This window comes from Arvicanthis niloticus, chromosome 6, assembly GCF_011762505.2.
Source record: "Arvicanthis niloticus isolate mArvNil1 chromosome 6, mArvNil1.pat.X, whole genome shotgun sequence".
Classification (NCBI taxonomy): Eukaryota; Metazoa; Chordata; class Mammalia; order Rodentia; family Muridae; genus Arvicanthis; species Arvicanthis niloticus.
The window spans coordinates 83,961,913-83,977,382 of NC_047663.1; the positions used below are offsets into that span (position 1 = coordinate 83,961,913).

Genomic DNA, 15,470 nt, shown 5'->3' on the forward strand with positions numbered 1-15,470 from the left:
CATTCCCCCCAGCAATGCAAGGTACAAAGCCTGGCTTGTAAAGCAGGGAAACATGCCCGTGCCCAGGAGAAGCCGTCAGGGAATGTCAGGTGTCTGTGTGGGCTCTGGGAACACACGGCCCCACAGCTTCTGGCCTCTGAAGCACCCAGCTCGCAAATGCTGAGTATGTCCTTGCTACTGAGTAAGCTCCACTTTCACCAATGTCTGATGGGTGTTCAGCCTCTGCCCAGGCCTTCGGGCATCAGAGAAACCCTTGATTGCTAACTGGACCAATCTTTCCTGGCCAAGCACCTGATCAGAACTACTAACGCAGACATCTAGAATCTATCCACTTTCCTTCTGTCCTCTACTGACAGGAATGGCCAGCCAGCTCTGATCTATCACCAATCCAGTATAAGAAGGAAAACAGTGGGCCATAAATAATTTTTGTTTGATAGCTCTCAGAAGCACTTGCCCAAAGCCACTCTATTGATTTTCCTGGAGCCGTAGTACCCTTTGGCAATCAGGGTTCTGTCTATATGTCCTGTCCTGTACCTTTAGTGTTTGTGGAAAGTATAAATGGGTGGGTGGCCTGGGCAGGTCCTGATTGGGCCTCTGGGCCAGTTCCTGTATTCTCGCCCGCCACTACACCCAGTGACTATCCCTGGGGGCCTTTGGGTATCCATCATCTTCTCTGCCAGAAGCTAGAGAGAATATGTTGATCTAAGCTCAGCTTGATTCTTGCTGGGTCAAAAGAGACACCTTATATATACTTCCAATATGGCCTTCATTTGCTTCATAGAGGAAAACAGAAGGCCGAGGCCCTGAGTACTAGAAGTCTTCAAGCAGGCATTGGACCAGGTTGTGAATCGAGATGTTGACCTACTGTGAAAGCTTTTCTTTCCTGAAGCTAGAACCAGAGGTTCCTTTAAGTGCCTCTCAGGAGTACTGTATACACCAGAGTTAGTAGTTTGAAAGCAACCCATTTTACAGATGAGGAAATCGAGACTCACCTACCACCACCCAGTGATGGAGCTGGGATTAGAAGCAACCATACTTGGGCTTCAAGCCCTTACTAACTTTAAGCCGCTGCCGACTCAGAAGGCCTTTCAATATTGCCTTCAACTCCATCTTTCAAAGGTCCAATGGCGCGTCGGCTCCACAAGCCAACCTAGGGAGCCTAGACTCTCCACTCCTCCACTGATCAGACCAGGCACGTGGGGGGCAAGGTCCTTGGGGAAAACGCAGCAGCTGGGAAGACAGTGAGCACAGGGCCAAGAAGCCATTGTGCCCTAAGAGGGTTCTGAGGAGAGAAGCCACTGGAACAGTCGGGCAGGAACTGATGAATCCACAGCTGATTCTGATCCTTGTGTCTGTCCTTACTGCTAGGCCTCCAGAGTCCTGCTAAGTCATGCTCTCTGTTTCTCTCTTTGTCTCTCTCTTTGTCTCTCTCTCTCTCTCTCTCTCTCTTTCTTTCTCTTTCTCTCTGTGTGTGTCTGTCTCTCTCTGTGTGTGTCTGTCTCTCTCTGTGTCTCCCTTTCTCTGTCTTCTCTCCCCTTCGCCTCCACTGTGCCCTTTTTACGTGTCCTCTTCCTTCTCCCCTTCCTTTGTCCCTCAGAACTGCCTTCACATTCTTTACATTCCCCATGCTCCACTCTTTCCCAGCCATGTGTCAGAGCTGGTATGCAGTCACACAGGATGCTTGTCAGATCTTGGGTACCGTGCACTACCCCCAGGGGGGGTGGGGTGGGGGAACTAATTCTTCAGGCCTGAGATACAGCCCAGACTATTGCATTTTTAACCAGCATCCCAGGTGCGAAGCTGTAGCTTGTGGGCATTCAGGCCTCACCCCCTGGATCTTCTTTCTATCTCCATGATTGATGTATTCACAGCCTCCCAGCATGTGCTGGGCACGTCCCTCACATGCCATCTGGCCTGCTAAGCCTGCTGCTGCTGAAAGGGGACTGCTAACCTGTGTGGTACTGTCTGTGGCTACCCCTGCCATGCTCAGGGAGTCATGGCAGTCCAACAACAGTTCCCTCTCCATGCTGCCCAGTCTCCAGGGAGGATCTGCGTTCGCTCCCAGTGTGCCCTGGCTTGCTCTCTAGAAGCCATGAGCCCCACCTCTTGACCCCATACTTATCCGCCTTTATGGGCTTTGCTCTGAGAGAAGGATGGGACATTCCACAGCCTCATCCACTCCACTGAGAATTCTGGGGCTTCTTCATTACAGGCCCCCATCTGCCAGCCTGCCCTCTGTCCCTTTCAGCCCCAGGCAAGAATCTGGAAGGAAACCTTTAGAGACTGAGTTGGTCAAACATCGTGCCAAGGACAGTCAGCCTACCGCTCTGGTTGTCCTCTTGAGTAATTTCATAGGTTCACTTGCCCAGTAACAAGCCCGACACGCCCCCACTGCTCTTGAGTTGTTTCTGAGGCCACCTCTGGTCTTGTATGCTAGAGGTCGGACTGTTGTGGTAGAGAGATGACCTGGTTTGGTTTGATTTTATGTGAAAACTAGCCCTTGTCCTCTGGCCGCAAGCTGGGCTGGCTGAGTTCTTGGTCCCTTCCTGAGTCCAGGGAGCCAGGGTCATTCAGTTCCTTCTCCAGCCGGGTGACAGAGAGGAGCACTGAGTCACCTTGACATGGAAATTTATCATCCAGACCCCACAGTAGAGTGAATGAACTCAGCCACTTCGTCTAGGAAAAGAATGCCCCTTCCTTCCCGACTCCTTTCTGTCTACTGAGCCACCTCAATTTCTCTAGTTAGTTTGATCGAACTGCTGCAAGGAATAGCCCCACATCTCTGTGTGATAACCACTCTTGAAGTCTATTTCTTACCCATATAATATCTTAGTATTCCTAGTAACTGGCAGCCTCCCTTGTTGAAGAGCCCACAGTTTGTCTACCTCCCCTTTAAGGCCACAGAGACTGAGGAAAAAACTTTCCTTAACCAGTTCAGTGTGATACACATGGTTTCTCCCCATCTCGAGATCCATTGGCTAGAACTTGCTCGTGTGCCTCAGAGAATGTTAGAGAACCCAGGAAAGTTATCTAGCTTTGATTCCAGGAACCCAGGAAGACACAGACAAGGGTGGGTGCCAGAAAGCTGGTCACGAAGCCATTTGCTCGTTCTCAGTTAGGGATGGCTTCCTCTGCCTTTTTTCCCCCTATTTTTTTCGGACCTTGTGACACCATGCAATCATTAGGTGCCTGTTGTCTTCCACCCTCCGTGCTCTGTAAGAGAAGCCAAGAGTTCTCTTTCCCTCACTACTGTGTCCCTAGTGCCGGGAACAGCATCCAGTGTCACCTGGAGGAAGGAGGGAGGGGAAGGGGGTAGCAGTTGAAAGGATGCTAGGAGAGAGAAAGAATGGTAGTTTAGTGGGATCCTAATCCATCCACTAATTCCATAATTTTGAGTAAATGATCTAATTAAGAGCCTCAGATTTTCTTATTGGTACTGTTAAAATCATTCTCCTTGTGCACGTATCATTACATCCTAAATCAATGCAATGTGTTAAGCTTAGTCTCTAAGGTATGGCAGGTGGCCACCTTACTATACTTACTATACTATACTATTCTTACTATAGAATTTATATATAAAGAGTCTGTGCTTCTCCACAACACCAGAGTACGATGTTTCTACCCAGTTCCTGCGAATGTGTCCTTGGGCTGGCGTGTCCATCTGTTTAGGGCACCAGCCTTGTTTTTCTTTTTGGAGATCAAAGGAGGAGCTGGAGAACTGCCTCCCTTGGGAGTGTCACTGTCTTGCCTCCTCTCACCTCAGGTTAAAGTTAAACAGCAAGAGGAACCAGTTGGTGCGAGAACTGGAGGAAGCCACTCGGCAGGTGGCTACCCTGCACTCTCAGTTGAAAAGGTGAGTGGTGGGTGGTGATGGTCACCGTGGGAATGGCCAGAAGGTGGCCCAGCTCCATGCTGCCCTTCACCAATCCTCCTTGGCTTGAGGAAAGACATTTAGAAGTATAGAAGGTGGTCATTCTAGCAGATGCAGGCTTGGCCCAGGTTGATTGGCTTCCAGTCCACAATTATAGCATAGGTTTCCGTAAGCTTGGGCTTTTAATGGTTGAAGTATATTACTAGAACTTCATAGTAGCATTTTGTTAAGTACCCCACCCCAACCCCCCCAAAAGTGTTTTTTTCCCCTGTTTATAGCAATATATAGACTTTTTTATTGTCATTTAGGATATAAGGTTTCCCTTTTTTTTTTTTAAAGATTTATTTATTTTATTTATATGAGTAAATTGTAGCTGTCTTCAGACACACCAGAAGAAGGTATCAGATCCCGTTATAGATGGTTGTAAGCCACCATGTGGTTGCTGGGAATTGAACTCAGGACCTTTGGAAGAACAGTCAGTGCTCTTAACCGCTGAGCCATTTCTCCAGCCCAAGGTTTCTTTTTAAGTTAAATATTTTAACATATTTAAAAAGTAAATTACAGCTGGGTATGGTATCCCACACCTTTAATCCCAGGACTCGGGAGGTAGAGGCAGGCAGCTCTCTGAGGCCAGCCTGGTCTACATAGCAAGCTCCAAGACAGCCAGAACTACACAGAAAGACCCTACAACAAAAACAAATTTGAAAAAAAAAGAAAACTGACTAGAGCTGAGTGTGATGGGGTACACTTGTAACCCCAGCATATAGCACATGGGAGTGGAAGAGGGGGAGACTAGAAGTTTCAGGCCAGCCTTAAGGCTGTGCACACCTCCCCCACAAAAAAAGAAAAAAAAAATGGGAGTTGATTTCAAGAAAGATATTATTAAGTGTGGCACACCCCTTTAATCCCAGCAGTCAGAAGGCAGAGGCAGGCCTTATCTCTATGAGTTCAAGGCCATCCTGGTCTACCTATCAAGTTTCAGACCTGCCAGAGCTATACAATCAGATCTCATCCTAATCAATCAGTCCATCAATTAATCAATCAAAGGAAACAAACAAAAGACGTATTTTTAATAAAGAGGCAATGTGGCCAATAAGAGATAAAGATAGAAGGAAAAAGTGGAATCCAGGGGTGTGGTTTCCAACTCTAATCCCAGGACTCAGAGCTTCAGACAAGAGCATTGAGACAAGAGTTTAAGGCCAGCCTGACCTATAAAGCAAACCTGACATACAAAGCAAGAGGCTCATGGGTTCACATACCCGCTCTGCTACTTTGGGTCCCCAGCTCTCTCCAGATCTCCTCAGTGAAATTGGGTGCATGGTCCAACTTAGGCTGTCAAGTGGGCTAGAAGGATGGATGCCCACAGTTCCAGAGCCCTGTGGAGTTCCCAGTGACCCCCCCACACTCCATGTTATCTCTCTCCTTTTACTTGTCCCTAGCCTCTCAAGCAGCATGCAGTCACTGTCTTCAGGCAGTAGCCCTGGGTCACTTACGTCCAGCCGGGGCTCCCTGGCTGCCTCCAGCCTGGACTCCTCCACCTCAGCCAGCTTCACCGACCTCTATTACGACCCGTTCGAGCAGCTAGACTCGGAGCTCCAGAACAAGGTGGAACTGCTGTTCCTGGAGGGTGCCACAGGCTTCCGGCCCTCGGGCTGCATCACCACCATCCATGAGGATGAGGTGGCCAAGACCCAGAAGGCAGAGGGAGGCAGCCGCCTGCAGGCCCTGCGCTCACTATCTGGCACTCCAAGATCCATGACCTCCCTGTCTCCACGCTCATCTCTCTCCTCCCCATCCCCTCCCTGTTCCCCTCTCATCACTGATCCCCTCCTGGCTGGAGATGCCTTCCTGACCCCGCTGGAGTTTGAAGACACAGAGATGAGTACCACTCTTTGTGAGCTGAGCCTCGGGGGTAGCGGCGGCACCCGGGAAAGATACCGGCTGGAGGAACCAGGACCTGAGGGCAAGCCACTGGGCCAAGGTTAGGAGCACAGTGTCCCCATGGGGAACCAGAAGGCAGGGGATTCCTCTGATAATTCCTGATAGTCGATGGCTGGGTCTTTATGTGGTTGGTTATTTATTCAGTAGATACTGACAAATGTAGAATGTGCTAGGGTTTTGTTTTGCTGTGGTGGATTTCATTCAACAGACATTTAGTGCCTGCTAAAATGAATCCAGATCATGAGCTAATTGAATGTGAATGGATTAATTCATCTAAGCTTTCCGTAGATATGGCAAATGTAGCTGCTGAGGATCAGTTGATGACAGACAAGGCTGCCCTCCCCTGCTGTTGCAAAGCTTGGGTTCAGCCGGAGCCACAGGCATTAGATATGTACCAGGCAAAAAGTGTGGGAAGGGAATACAGCAGGATATGTGGTAGAGCCTTTGGGTGGAGGGGAGCCAGCCAGGTTTGGAATGGATTGCACCTTAAATGGTGAGAGGGACCGGGGGAGGGGGAGGGCAGTGAGAGTAAGAAGATGTAACCGAATTCAAGTATAACCCCGGCAATTAGGAGGAAGAGGCATGATGATCAGGAATACAGAGTCATTCTCCACTATATAGCCAGTTTGGTTCGAAGCTTCGAGATCATTTCTCAGAATACAAAGAAACACGGGCTGGTGAGACAGCTCAATGGGTAAAGGTGCTCACTGCACAGCCATGGCAACCTGAGCTGCATACCCTGAACCCACAGTACAAGAAAACTGATTCCCAAAAGATGTCCTCTAACTTACACATGTGTGCCGTGGCACGTCCATGTGTACGCGCATGCACGCGCACACACACACACACACACACACACACACACGATAAATTTAATTTATGGAAGGGGAGAGGAAGGAAGGGAATAAAATCTCTGGGACCACTATGGATGGTATTTGTAACTTGTTCTCTCTCTCTCTGTCTCTCTGTCTCTCTCTCTCTCTCTCTCTCTCTCTCTGTCTCTCTCTGTCTCTCTCTCTCTCTCTCTCTCTCTCTCTCTCTCACACACACACACACACACACACACTAATATTAAATATAGTTTATGGGGGAGGGGAAGGGAGGGAGTAAAATCTCTGGGACCTCTGTAGTGTGTATCACTAAGAGGCTGTGACTCAGTGCCAGCATCCTGAGCACACAGGACCTGGGAGTGAGATGTGGATTTTATACTAATTATAAAAATCATCATTAGAACCCAGGAATGACTTGCACTTCTTCACGGGGGTCAAAAAGAACACTCTGGAGTTGGTTAGGATTCTTCAGACTGCTGAAATGACAACCCAGGTTTGTTAGAAGGAAAACTGTAGCAGCTGTCACATAGCAAACTGCAGTTCTCCACACTTATCTGAGATGTATTGTATAAGAAAAACAACGGGTTGTTTCTCCTCCGAGAATTTCATAGAGAAAGCAGAGGTTCGGAGAGGTAGCATCCCTTGCCCTGGGTTGCCCTCACAGCAAATAAGCTAGCCTTGGAAGCTAGGTCTTTCTCATCTCAGAGCCCAGTCTCTTTTTGCCACGCTTTATCATTAAAATTGGAGGTAACTCACTGTCCCCAAAAATGTGTGACTACTTGCTAGGCCCAGCTGGACATTAAGCACACTGGGGGCTCTACGTAGCACCGTCAGTGCCCCCTCTCGACAGTAGCATTGGCTTTTGTGTTCGGGTGGAGGCGGAGGAGGTTCAGGTCCTGCTGTATACATTCACCCATTTAAACCTCATACCTCTATGAAGTGTGCATTGTTTTTTTTAAGAACGGGCAGTCCTGCCATCCACAGGAGCCAATGGTAGGTAGGGAGAGGAGTGAGGTTTTCAGGTTAACTAAAGCTTCTGAATGTCAGCCATTTCTTTTAAGGAGGAGCTGAGAGATCCCTGGGGTTCCCTCATCGGGAAGGGAATCTCAAACAAAAACAGAGTTCTCTCAAACAAAAAAGACAAACAAGCCTCCTACTACTGCAGGTGGCAAGCTTCGGCAGATTGATCCCCAGAGAGAAGGGGGTGCTGGTATAACCTCTGCCACAGCTTGAGATTAGTGTCTTTGTTAAGAATTCAGGACCACACCAAGACACTCAAACCACAACCAGGTCCTGGGAAGGAACGGTCCCCTCCATCCCCTCCCGATGTTGGACTGTGGGTCTCATAGGGTAGAGGTAGCATAAGATAAGAGACATGTTTCTTTCACGCCATCTCCAGCAGCCCTCCCCCGACCACCCCACCCCGTGATCAGTGCCAGGCAGAGCTCCAACACTAAGCAGGTTATGAGATTAGTGCTGCCGTTCGGTCACCAGACAAATTAATCTCCTTAAGTGGTTTAGTGGAGGGTGGAGATGTGTGTGGGGCTGAGAGTGGGAAGTCTCCGCGGGGCTCAGCGGGTGTGGCACAAGGCTGGGAAAGCTTTCTCCTCATCTCTAAGCACCAGATGTGTCTCAGGCTCCCCTCACCACTGACCTGTCTTCCCCAGCCTGCTAAAACCCAGTCTCTGTGCAGCACCATACACCAAGCCTTCCAGTCTTCTCTGTCTGCCCCAGGGCCCGGAGTGGACCACTGCTTAGGAGGAATATTTATTTGGCTGTATGTGAAATGCCTAGAGCTGACCTTCATGGATGGCAAGGCATGACTTCTTCCCCTTTGCGGTGCTGTATTTCATACGCTCACTTCTGTAGCAGTGGGCCCTGCACACTATGGATGCTCATTGCTTGAGCATGGAGGAAACATACCACAGTCAAAGAGCCCAGTTACAACTCCAGCCAGAGACCTCTGCTAAGGGGAGAGAGGGAAAGAAGAGGACAAGCCGATGACTGTGGGCACATTCTCCTCCTGTGCTTTCACTGAAGATGCAGGGTCTGTAAATTTGCCCCAAGTACATAGGGAGTACCTAGAAAACAATATCTCTCTCTCTCTCTCTCTCTCTCTCTCTCTCTCTCTCTCTCTCTCTCTCTCTCTCTCTCTCTCTCGGCATGGTAACTCTGGTTTGTAATCTCAGCACTCAGGAAGCTCACGCAGGAAGATCATGAGTCCGAAGTTAGCCTAGGCTGTATACCAAAATCAAGTCTTAAAAGCTGAGAAGAGACAGGTCTAGGGAATTAATACAGTGTTTGCCTCACAAACGTGAGGACCTGAGTTCAAGTCCCAGAATTGACATTAGAAAAAGAAAAGAAGCTAGGATTGGTAGTGTGTGCTTACAGTTTCAGCACTGGGGAGGCAGAGACAGTGGATCCCTCAGGCTTGCTGGCCATGTCATCTATTAATGGTGAGCCTTAGAGTAAGAAACCCTGTCTTGAAAACCAAGGGATATGACTCCTGAATAAGAGTGCTTGAGTCGATCTCTGGACCAAACATGTATGCACACATAACATGTGCCCCCATATACTTGTGCATACACACACACACATACACACACACACACACACACACACACACACCCTCAACATCCTGCAGTGGAATTAGTAGTCTCTGTACTATGGACTTTCCCTTATTCAGTGTCCCTGGTAGCTGTATAAAGTAGGTATCTTCCTCACCTCACAAAGGAGGAACCTGGGATTTACTGGGGTTCAGTCAGTGTTCCAGGGTCATAAGGTGGTATGAGGCACAGCCATGTTTGCAACCAGGCAGTTTTTTTATTTTATCTGAATGAATGTTTATCCTAATTGTATTTACACGTACCGCACATTCATGCCCACACCTTTGAAGGCCAGGAGAGGGAGGCAGATCCGCTGGACCTGAGGTTCCCCAATGTGCAACTGTCTACAGTTGTGAGCTGCCACACAGGGCCTGAGAACCAAACTTTGGGCCTCGTCAAGAGCAGCAAATGCTTACAATTGCTGACACATCTTTCCATCCTGCCAGCCAGTTTTGTTCCAGAGTGGGGTATTACATGGTATAATAGTCAGGGTTCTCAACCTTCCTAAGGCTGCAACTCTTTATTATGGTTCCTAATGTCGTGGTGACCCCCAATCATAAAATTATTCTCATTGCTACTTCATAACTGTAATTTTGCTACTGTCATGAATCGTAATGTAAATATATTTGGAGAAGGGGGGGTGGTCCACAGGGTCAAAGGGGATTTATTAGAATGACTTATAAGCTATGATCCAGCTAATCCAACAGTGGCTGCCTACGTATGAACAGAAGGTTCTGGAATCCAGTGGTTGTTCAGTTCAGGCTGGATGAACTCAGCTGGATGTCTCAGCTGGTCATCAGCATACCCTAGAATCCCATATAAGTAGGCAGTAATTACAAGGCTTGCCAGCAAGAGCAAGAACAGGCTGGCAAAAAAAGAGCAAGCTTCCTTTGTCCATGTTTTTCTCTAGGTAGCCAGCGGAAGGAATGACCCATATTAAAGGTGGATCTTCCTACCTCAGAAGATTTGGATTAAAGGTTTATTTTATTTTCCCACCCCAAGGATTGGGATTAGCAGTGGATCTTCCTAGTGTAAATGAATTAAAATAGAAATCCCTCACAAATGTGCCCAGCCATTTGGGTTTTAGTTCATTCCAGATGTGGTCAAGTTGATAGCTATCACAGACATGAAATCACATGACTTCTTCCCTTGTCTCGAGATGAACACTTACTTGAGTGTTCAGAGGTACTGGAATTCACTGGGACCATCAGGTGAGCAGGGTAGTTTCTGACTTGACTTTCCCTCTTTCATCTTCCCCTCTTCCCATACAGCTGCAAGTGTGGCGCCAGGGTGTGGCCTCAAGGTGGCCTGTGTGTCTGCTGCAGTGTCTGATGAGTCGGTGGCCGGGGACAGTGGCGTGTATGAGGCTTCAGCACAGAGGTGGGTTCCCCAGAGTTGTTCTGTTCTGGGGAGGCTGTGAGCTCTGGATGTTCAAGCACACGTTCCACAGGATGTGGTTGGGCCCCAGTGACCTAGCCTTTCTTCTGGCAGCCCTCTGGGGCCATGCCCAACATAAAGACAGCAAGATGCAGCAAGGCTCCTAGGTCAAACGTGGGTTCTAGGGTGATAGTTGCCAAGTATACACCAGGGAACTAGGTGCTAGAGAAAGGGAATATATTCTAGAGAGGGCTCCCAAGCACCTAGGAAAATGAGGCTCCAGAGAAACACGGAGCACACAGCCAGCAGCCTCACAGCAAGAACCCTGATTCCAGAAAAAAGCCTTTGTTCATGAGCAGGATGCTAACCCCTTCTGCTGGTGTCTTTTAGACTAGGTACTTCTGAAGCTACTGCATTCGACAGTGATGAGTCAGAAGCTGTGGGTGCTACTCGGGTTCAGATTGCCCTGAAGTAAGTGATGGGGGAGACAAGGACAGAGGGAGGGCTTACATAGGACCTCTTCTTCATTGACCATATTGCACCTTCATGGCTCTCCAGGGAAGAAAAGAACCCACTAGCTTTGGTGGGCTCTCGAATAGGGGGTTACTGTCCTCTTCGCCACAGATGAGGAATGCCAAGTTTCTTGTGACTGGTACTGAGCTAGACAATGGCAGATGGCATAAGCTTCCTGTTTGCATAGTGTTTTATGGTGATTGTCCTTCCATCTCCATCCAGGTCCCAATGTTCCTATCTTAGGGTGACCCTGGGGACCGCAGTCTGGCTCTGACTGGCATGTGCATTTCTGTCGCTGTTAGTTTCTCTCCCTGGGGGATGACTTCCACATTTTCTTAGGCAAACATTTTAATGTCAGAAATACTCACACTAACTTCTGGTACCTCTTTAAAAATTGAACCAAGTGGATCAGTTGGGTGGCTTCAAAGAAGGAAAAAAAAAGGAGGAAAGGAAGAAGGGAGGGTAAGAGGGAGGGAAGGAGGGAGGGAGGGAGGGAGGGAGGGAGGGAATGAATGGTTTCTTAATAGGTGTTCTACACACCCCTTCATTTCAGATATGATGAGAAGAATAAGCAGTTCGCAATATTAGTCATCCAGCTGAGTAACCTCTCTGCTCTGTTACTACAACAAGACCAGAAAGTGTGAGTATCGAGCCCTGCGTTTATGTGTCACCCTGTCACCTGCTGTGCTTCTCCCTGGGAAAACTCTTTAGTTTCATCTTGCTCCAAGCTCCAACTCCAGATGCCACTGTGGGTATTTCTTGCAAGTGTGCATACTGGTGCTGCCTGGGCACACACAGGCACAATGGCAAGCTTACCAGCTTTGGAGAACGACACTGTAGGTAGCTTTCCCACTTCCTGGTACAGCCTGGATGCCCACCACACACTGTTCTAGGAATGCTGGGTAAGCTGGTTCTTCTTGGAAATCTCCTGGACTGTGACCTTATGAGAACAGCCAGGTCCCTGTTGTCCCCTCTATAGGCAGAAACGACTCTCTGGTTGTCTAGCCAACACTGGAAGAATGTGCCTGGGTATTACCTGGAGACCACTAGGACGGCAAGCACTGTCTGCATGTATCCCTGCTATAGACTGGGCTTATGTTATATATGGAGATGTAAGGGTGTTCATCTACCCTTACATCTATCATAAGGCCTGGCGAGCTACAGCAGTTGCTGTGTTCAACCAGTACCCTGGGGTAGGATGTGGGGAAAGCAGAGAAGGTTGGCAAAGCCAAGGAAGACCAGACTGGAGCTTACATTATCTCTAGCGTCGTCTTCCGCCTCAAACAATGCTGGGACCAGAAATGCCCTGTTTCTCCTAAGTCCTTGTGCAGGGCCGTCTGTGCCCAGAAGCACAAGGTCTGGGTACAAAGACAAATACATACGTAGTTTTGTTAGAATTGTTGGTAAAGTGTTTGCTACAGAAGTATGAGGGTCAGAGTTTCATCCCTAGGACCCCCCAAAAAGAAGCAGCAGGGTGTGGTAGTGCACAGTTGTAATCCACGCACTGGGCATCATAGATAGGCAGATCCCTGGGGCTCACTAGCCAGCCAGACTAGCCTAATTAGAAAGTTCCAAGCCAATGAGAGATCCGTCGTAAAAGAAAAACAAATAAACAAAATCAAGATAGACAGCCTGTGAGGAGCCTCCACTTGCACGTATACACAAAACAGAATTGTCAAGTTTCTGCCTGCAGGGGGTTAGCACATTTGCCTTCAGTGCATGAGTGCCCCTGTTTTCCATCATCGCTCAGTGCTAGTGAACTGCTGCCTATCCTTGTGTGCAACCAGCTCGCCTCGGCCTCCACAAGCTCTGAGTCTCTAAGAATCTGGAGACCCAGCTAGGCGTATTAGCACATGCCTTTCATTTCAACTCTCAGGAGGCAGAGACAAGCAGATCTCTGTGAGTTCGAGTCCAGCCTCCTGGTATACGTAATAAGTTTCAGGACAGCCAGGGCTATAGAGTGAGACCCTGTCTAAAAATAAAAAATTAAAAAAAAAAAAAAAAAAAAAAAAAGAATTCAGAGAACCATGGCAGGAAGAGCAATTGGTACCCTAGAGCCTTGCTGCATCCCCATAAGACACTCTGCACTGTCTCCTTTCCAGCTGTCTCCCTGGGGAATCTCTGTAATACGTCAGCCCTTGACAGCTGACGCAGCTCTCTGGGCTGACACAGCTCTCTGGCCGTTCTGTCTCCTCCAGGAACATCCGTGTAGCCATCCTGCCTTGCTCTGAAAGCAGCACCTGCTTGTTCAGAACCAGGCCTCTGGACTCTGCAGATACCCTCGTGTTCAATGAGGCATTCTGGGTGTCCATGTCCTACCCAGCCCTTCACCAGAAGACCTTACGAGTTGATGTCTGCACCACTGACAGGAGCCATACAGAGGAGTGCCTGGTGAGGGCCCAGTCTGTCTCTTGTCTGTCTTTCCACCTGGTCTTCAATCCTTAAGGCATGAGGGGGCGATACAGATAGGGGTATGTGTCATGTGCGTTCTGGATTTCAGGCAGAGATAGCTCTGCAGAGAAGAGTGATCTCAGACTTGGGTGTGGGAGCCCCTCCTGTGAGAGGAGCAGTAGACCTGAAAGGACCTGGAAGTGCGTGCCATCTGCCTCAGCTTCTTTAGAGATCAGAGAAGAGTCACAGAGTAGTAAGAACAGCATGGGTTCAAACCTCACCTTTACCACTCAGGGTCTAGCTGAGTGGCCATGGGCAAGTTCCTTAATGCCTCTGCTTTCTGCTGTCTTTGTCTACAGTCCCTTCCTGGTGCCCACTGGTGAATGCCGTGGGGCTTCAGAGTGTCCACAGAGCATCCACCGGAAGTGCCTGGTTCTCAGTAATTGGGACCTCTTCTGCTCCCCTGGCTCCCTCTTCTTTTGCACTGGCCAGAGCCAGGATCAAGGAGAGTCAGTAGCCCAGAGAGCCTTGCACTTCAATGCAGGCGGTGCAACATTGTTCAACTTTGAGTAACCCCTCCCCAGGGGCTTCTGGGATATAAAACTTTTGTTCCGAGCTGAACAAAATGAAAGCCTTTCTTAACTCTGATGCCATTTCAGAATGTTTCAATGGCAGCTCCAGTGTCTTTGAAGCAATGTGGGCTTTAGAGTTAAAAGAGAGCTCTTCTCACCCTGGTCTCTCCTGAGAGCCTTTTTGGCGCCAGTGCCTGTGCTGGGCACTGGCGATCTGGTGAGAGAGCCTCTTAGACAAGGAGCCAGCATTGTCAGATAACACGCAGACTGTGATACGGGCTGTATTAGAAATGGCTGGGTTCAAGCAACAAGAAAATATGGAGCTCGGGTTGAGGATAGGCCGGGGATTTGTCGATGGCACTGAGTCTCCTTCCTGTATCCATATCTGGAAGCTGAGAGTGTAACCATGGCAGTGGCTGACTCTCCTGCAGACTGGTCTTTCTCCTGGTGGCAGCCCTGAGCCTTGGCTCAGATTCGGAGACTCCTGACTGTCCAGCCTCACCTTTGTCTGCTTTTGATGGAGAATCCTTTCTGCTGGGGCATTCCAAGATTGCATCCTTGGGTTTTAAGGACAAATCACCAGGCTAGCCCTGCCCAGCGCTGCCAACTGAGAGTCTTCAATGCCCGGTCTCATTTCCCAAATCTGTAATATGCAGTTCTTGTTGCTGACTGTTCCATCTGAGCTTCTGTCTGATGAAGCATTACTATAACACTACTCAGACTCGGTGCACCAGGCAGCTGCCATGAGTTGCCTGGTGCTCAGGTCAAAGTGCATACGGAGATGCTGTGAATTTGAGAATCAGCACTTCTAACAAGTTCCCAAGGGGGTGGGGCGCTGTGGTCCCCGGTCGCATTTTGCATAACACGGACACAAAACGGCAGAGTGTCTACACAGGTTAAGTGCTCAACAGAGCATCAGTCACTTTCCTGCTCAGCCAATAGCAGAAGTCCTGCCTCTTCTGATGATGTTACCATGGACACAAAGGCAACAGTAAATGTCAGTTGGGTGACATTTTCTGACGGACACTAAATTAGGTCCCTGACAAGCAGCACTCTCCATTGATTTCACTCATCTTTAAAAAGACACTTTGTGCCAGTGGGAAACTGAGTCACAGAGATGAAAGCTCTGGCTTTGGGTCACACAGCAACGCAGGGCAGTGGCTGCGTTTGGACCCCTTGTCTGCAGGGCATACATTCAAGCCCCTCAGTGTCCTTTCTTTGCTAACTCGATGCTCCTTGGAGGCTACAAATGGTGACAAAGGGGTTTTGGGAAACAAGGTGGACATTGAAGAAAAAAATGCTTCCAGACCCAGACTCCTCCAGTGAAGCTTTCCTCAGCCCTGGGAATTCCAGAATGAGAAGAGACTAA

At 48.9% G+C, this 15,470-nt stretch overlaps 1 protein-coding gene across 1 annotated transcript in view; it reads left to right on the plus strand.

Moving 5' to 3' along the window:
• Nucleotides 1-15,470, plus strand: part of Wwc1 (WW and C2 domain containing 1) — a 142,089-nt gene that overhangs the window by 101,687 nt on the left and 24,932 nt on the right. Inside the window, exons 10-15 of the mRNA XM_034506982.2 lie at nucleotides 3,764-3,853; nucleotides 5,311-5,852; nucleotides 10,520-10,628; nucleotides 11,016-11,096; nucleotides 11,692-11,778; nucleotides 13,337-13,529. Of these exons, the coding sequence (XP_034362873.1) occupies nucleotides 3,764-3,853; nucleotides 5,311-5,852; nucleotides 10,520-10,628; nucleotides 11,016-11,096; nucleotides 11,692-11,778; nucleotides 13,337-13,529 (1,102 nt within the window). The remainder of the gene's footprint in view (nucleotides 1-3,763; nucleotides 3,854-5,310; nucleotides 5,853-10,519; nucleotides 10,629-11,015; nucleotides 11,097-11,691; nucleotides 11,779-13,336; nucleotides 13,530-15,470) is intronic.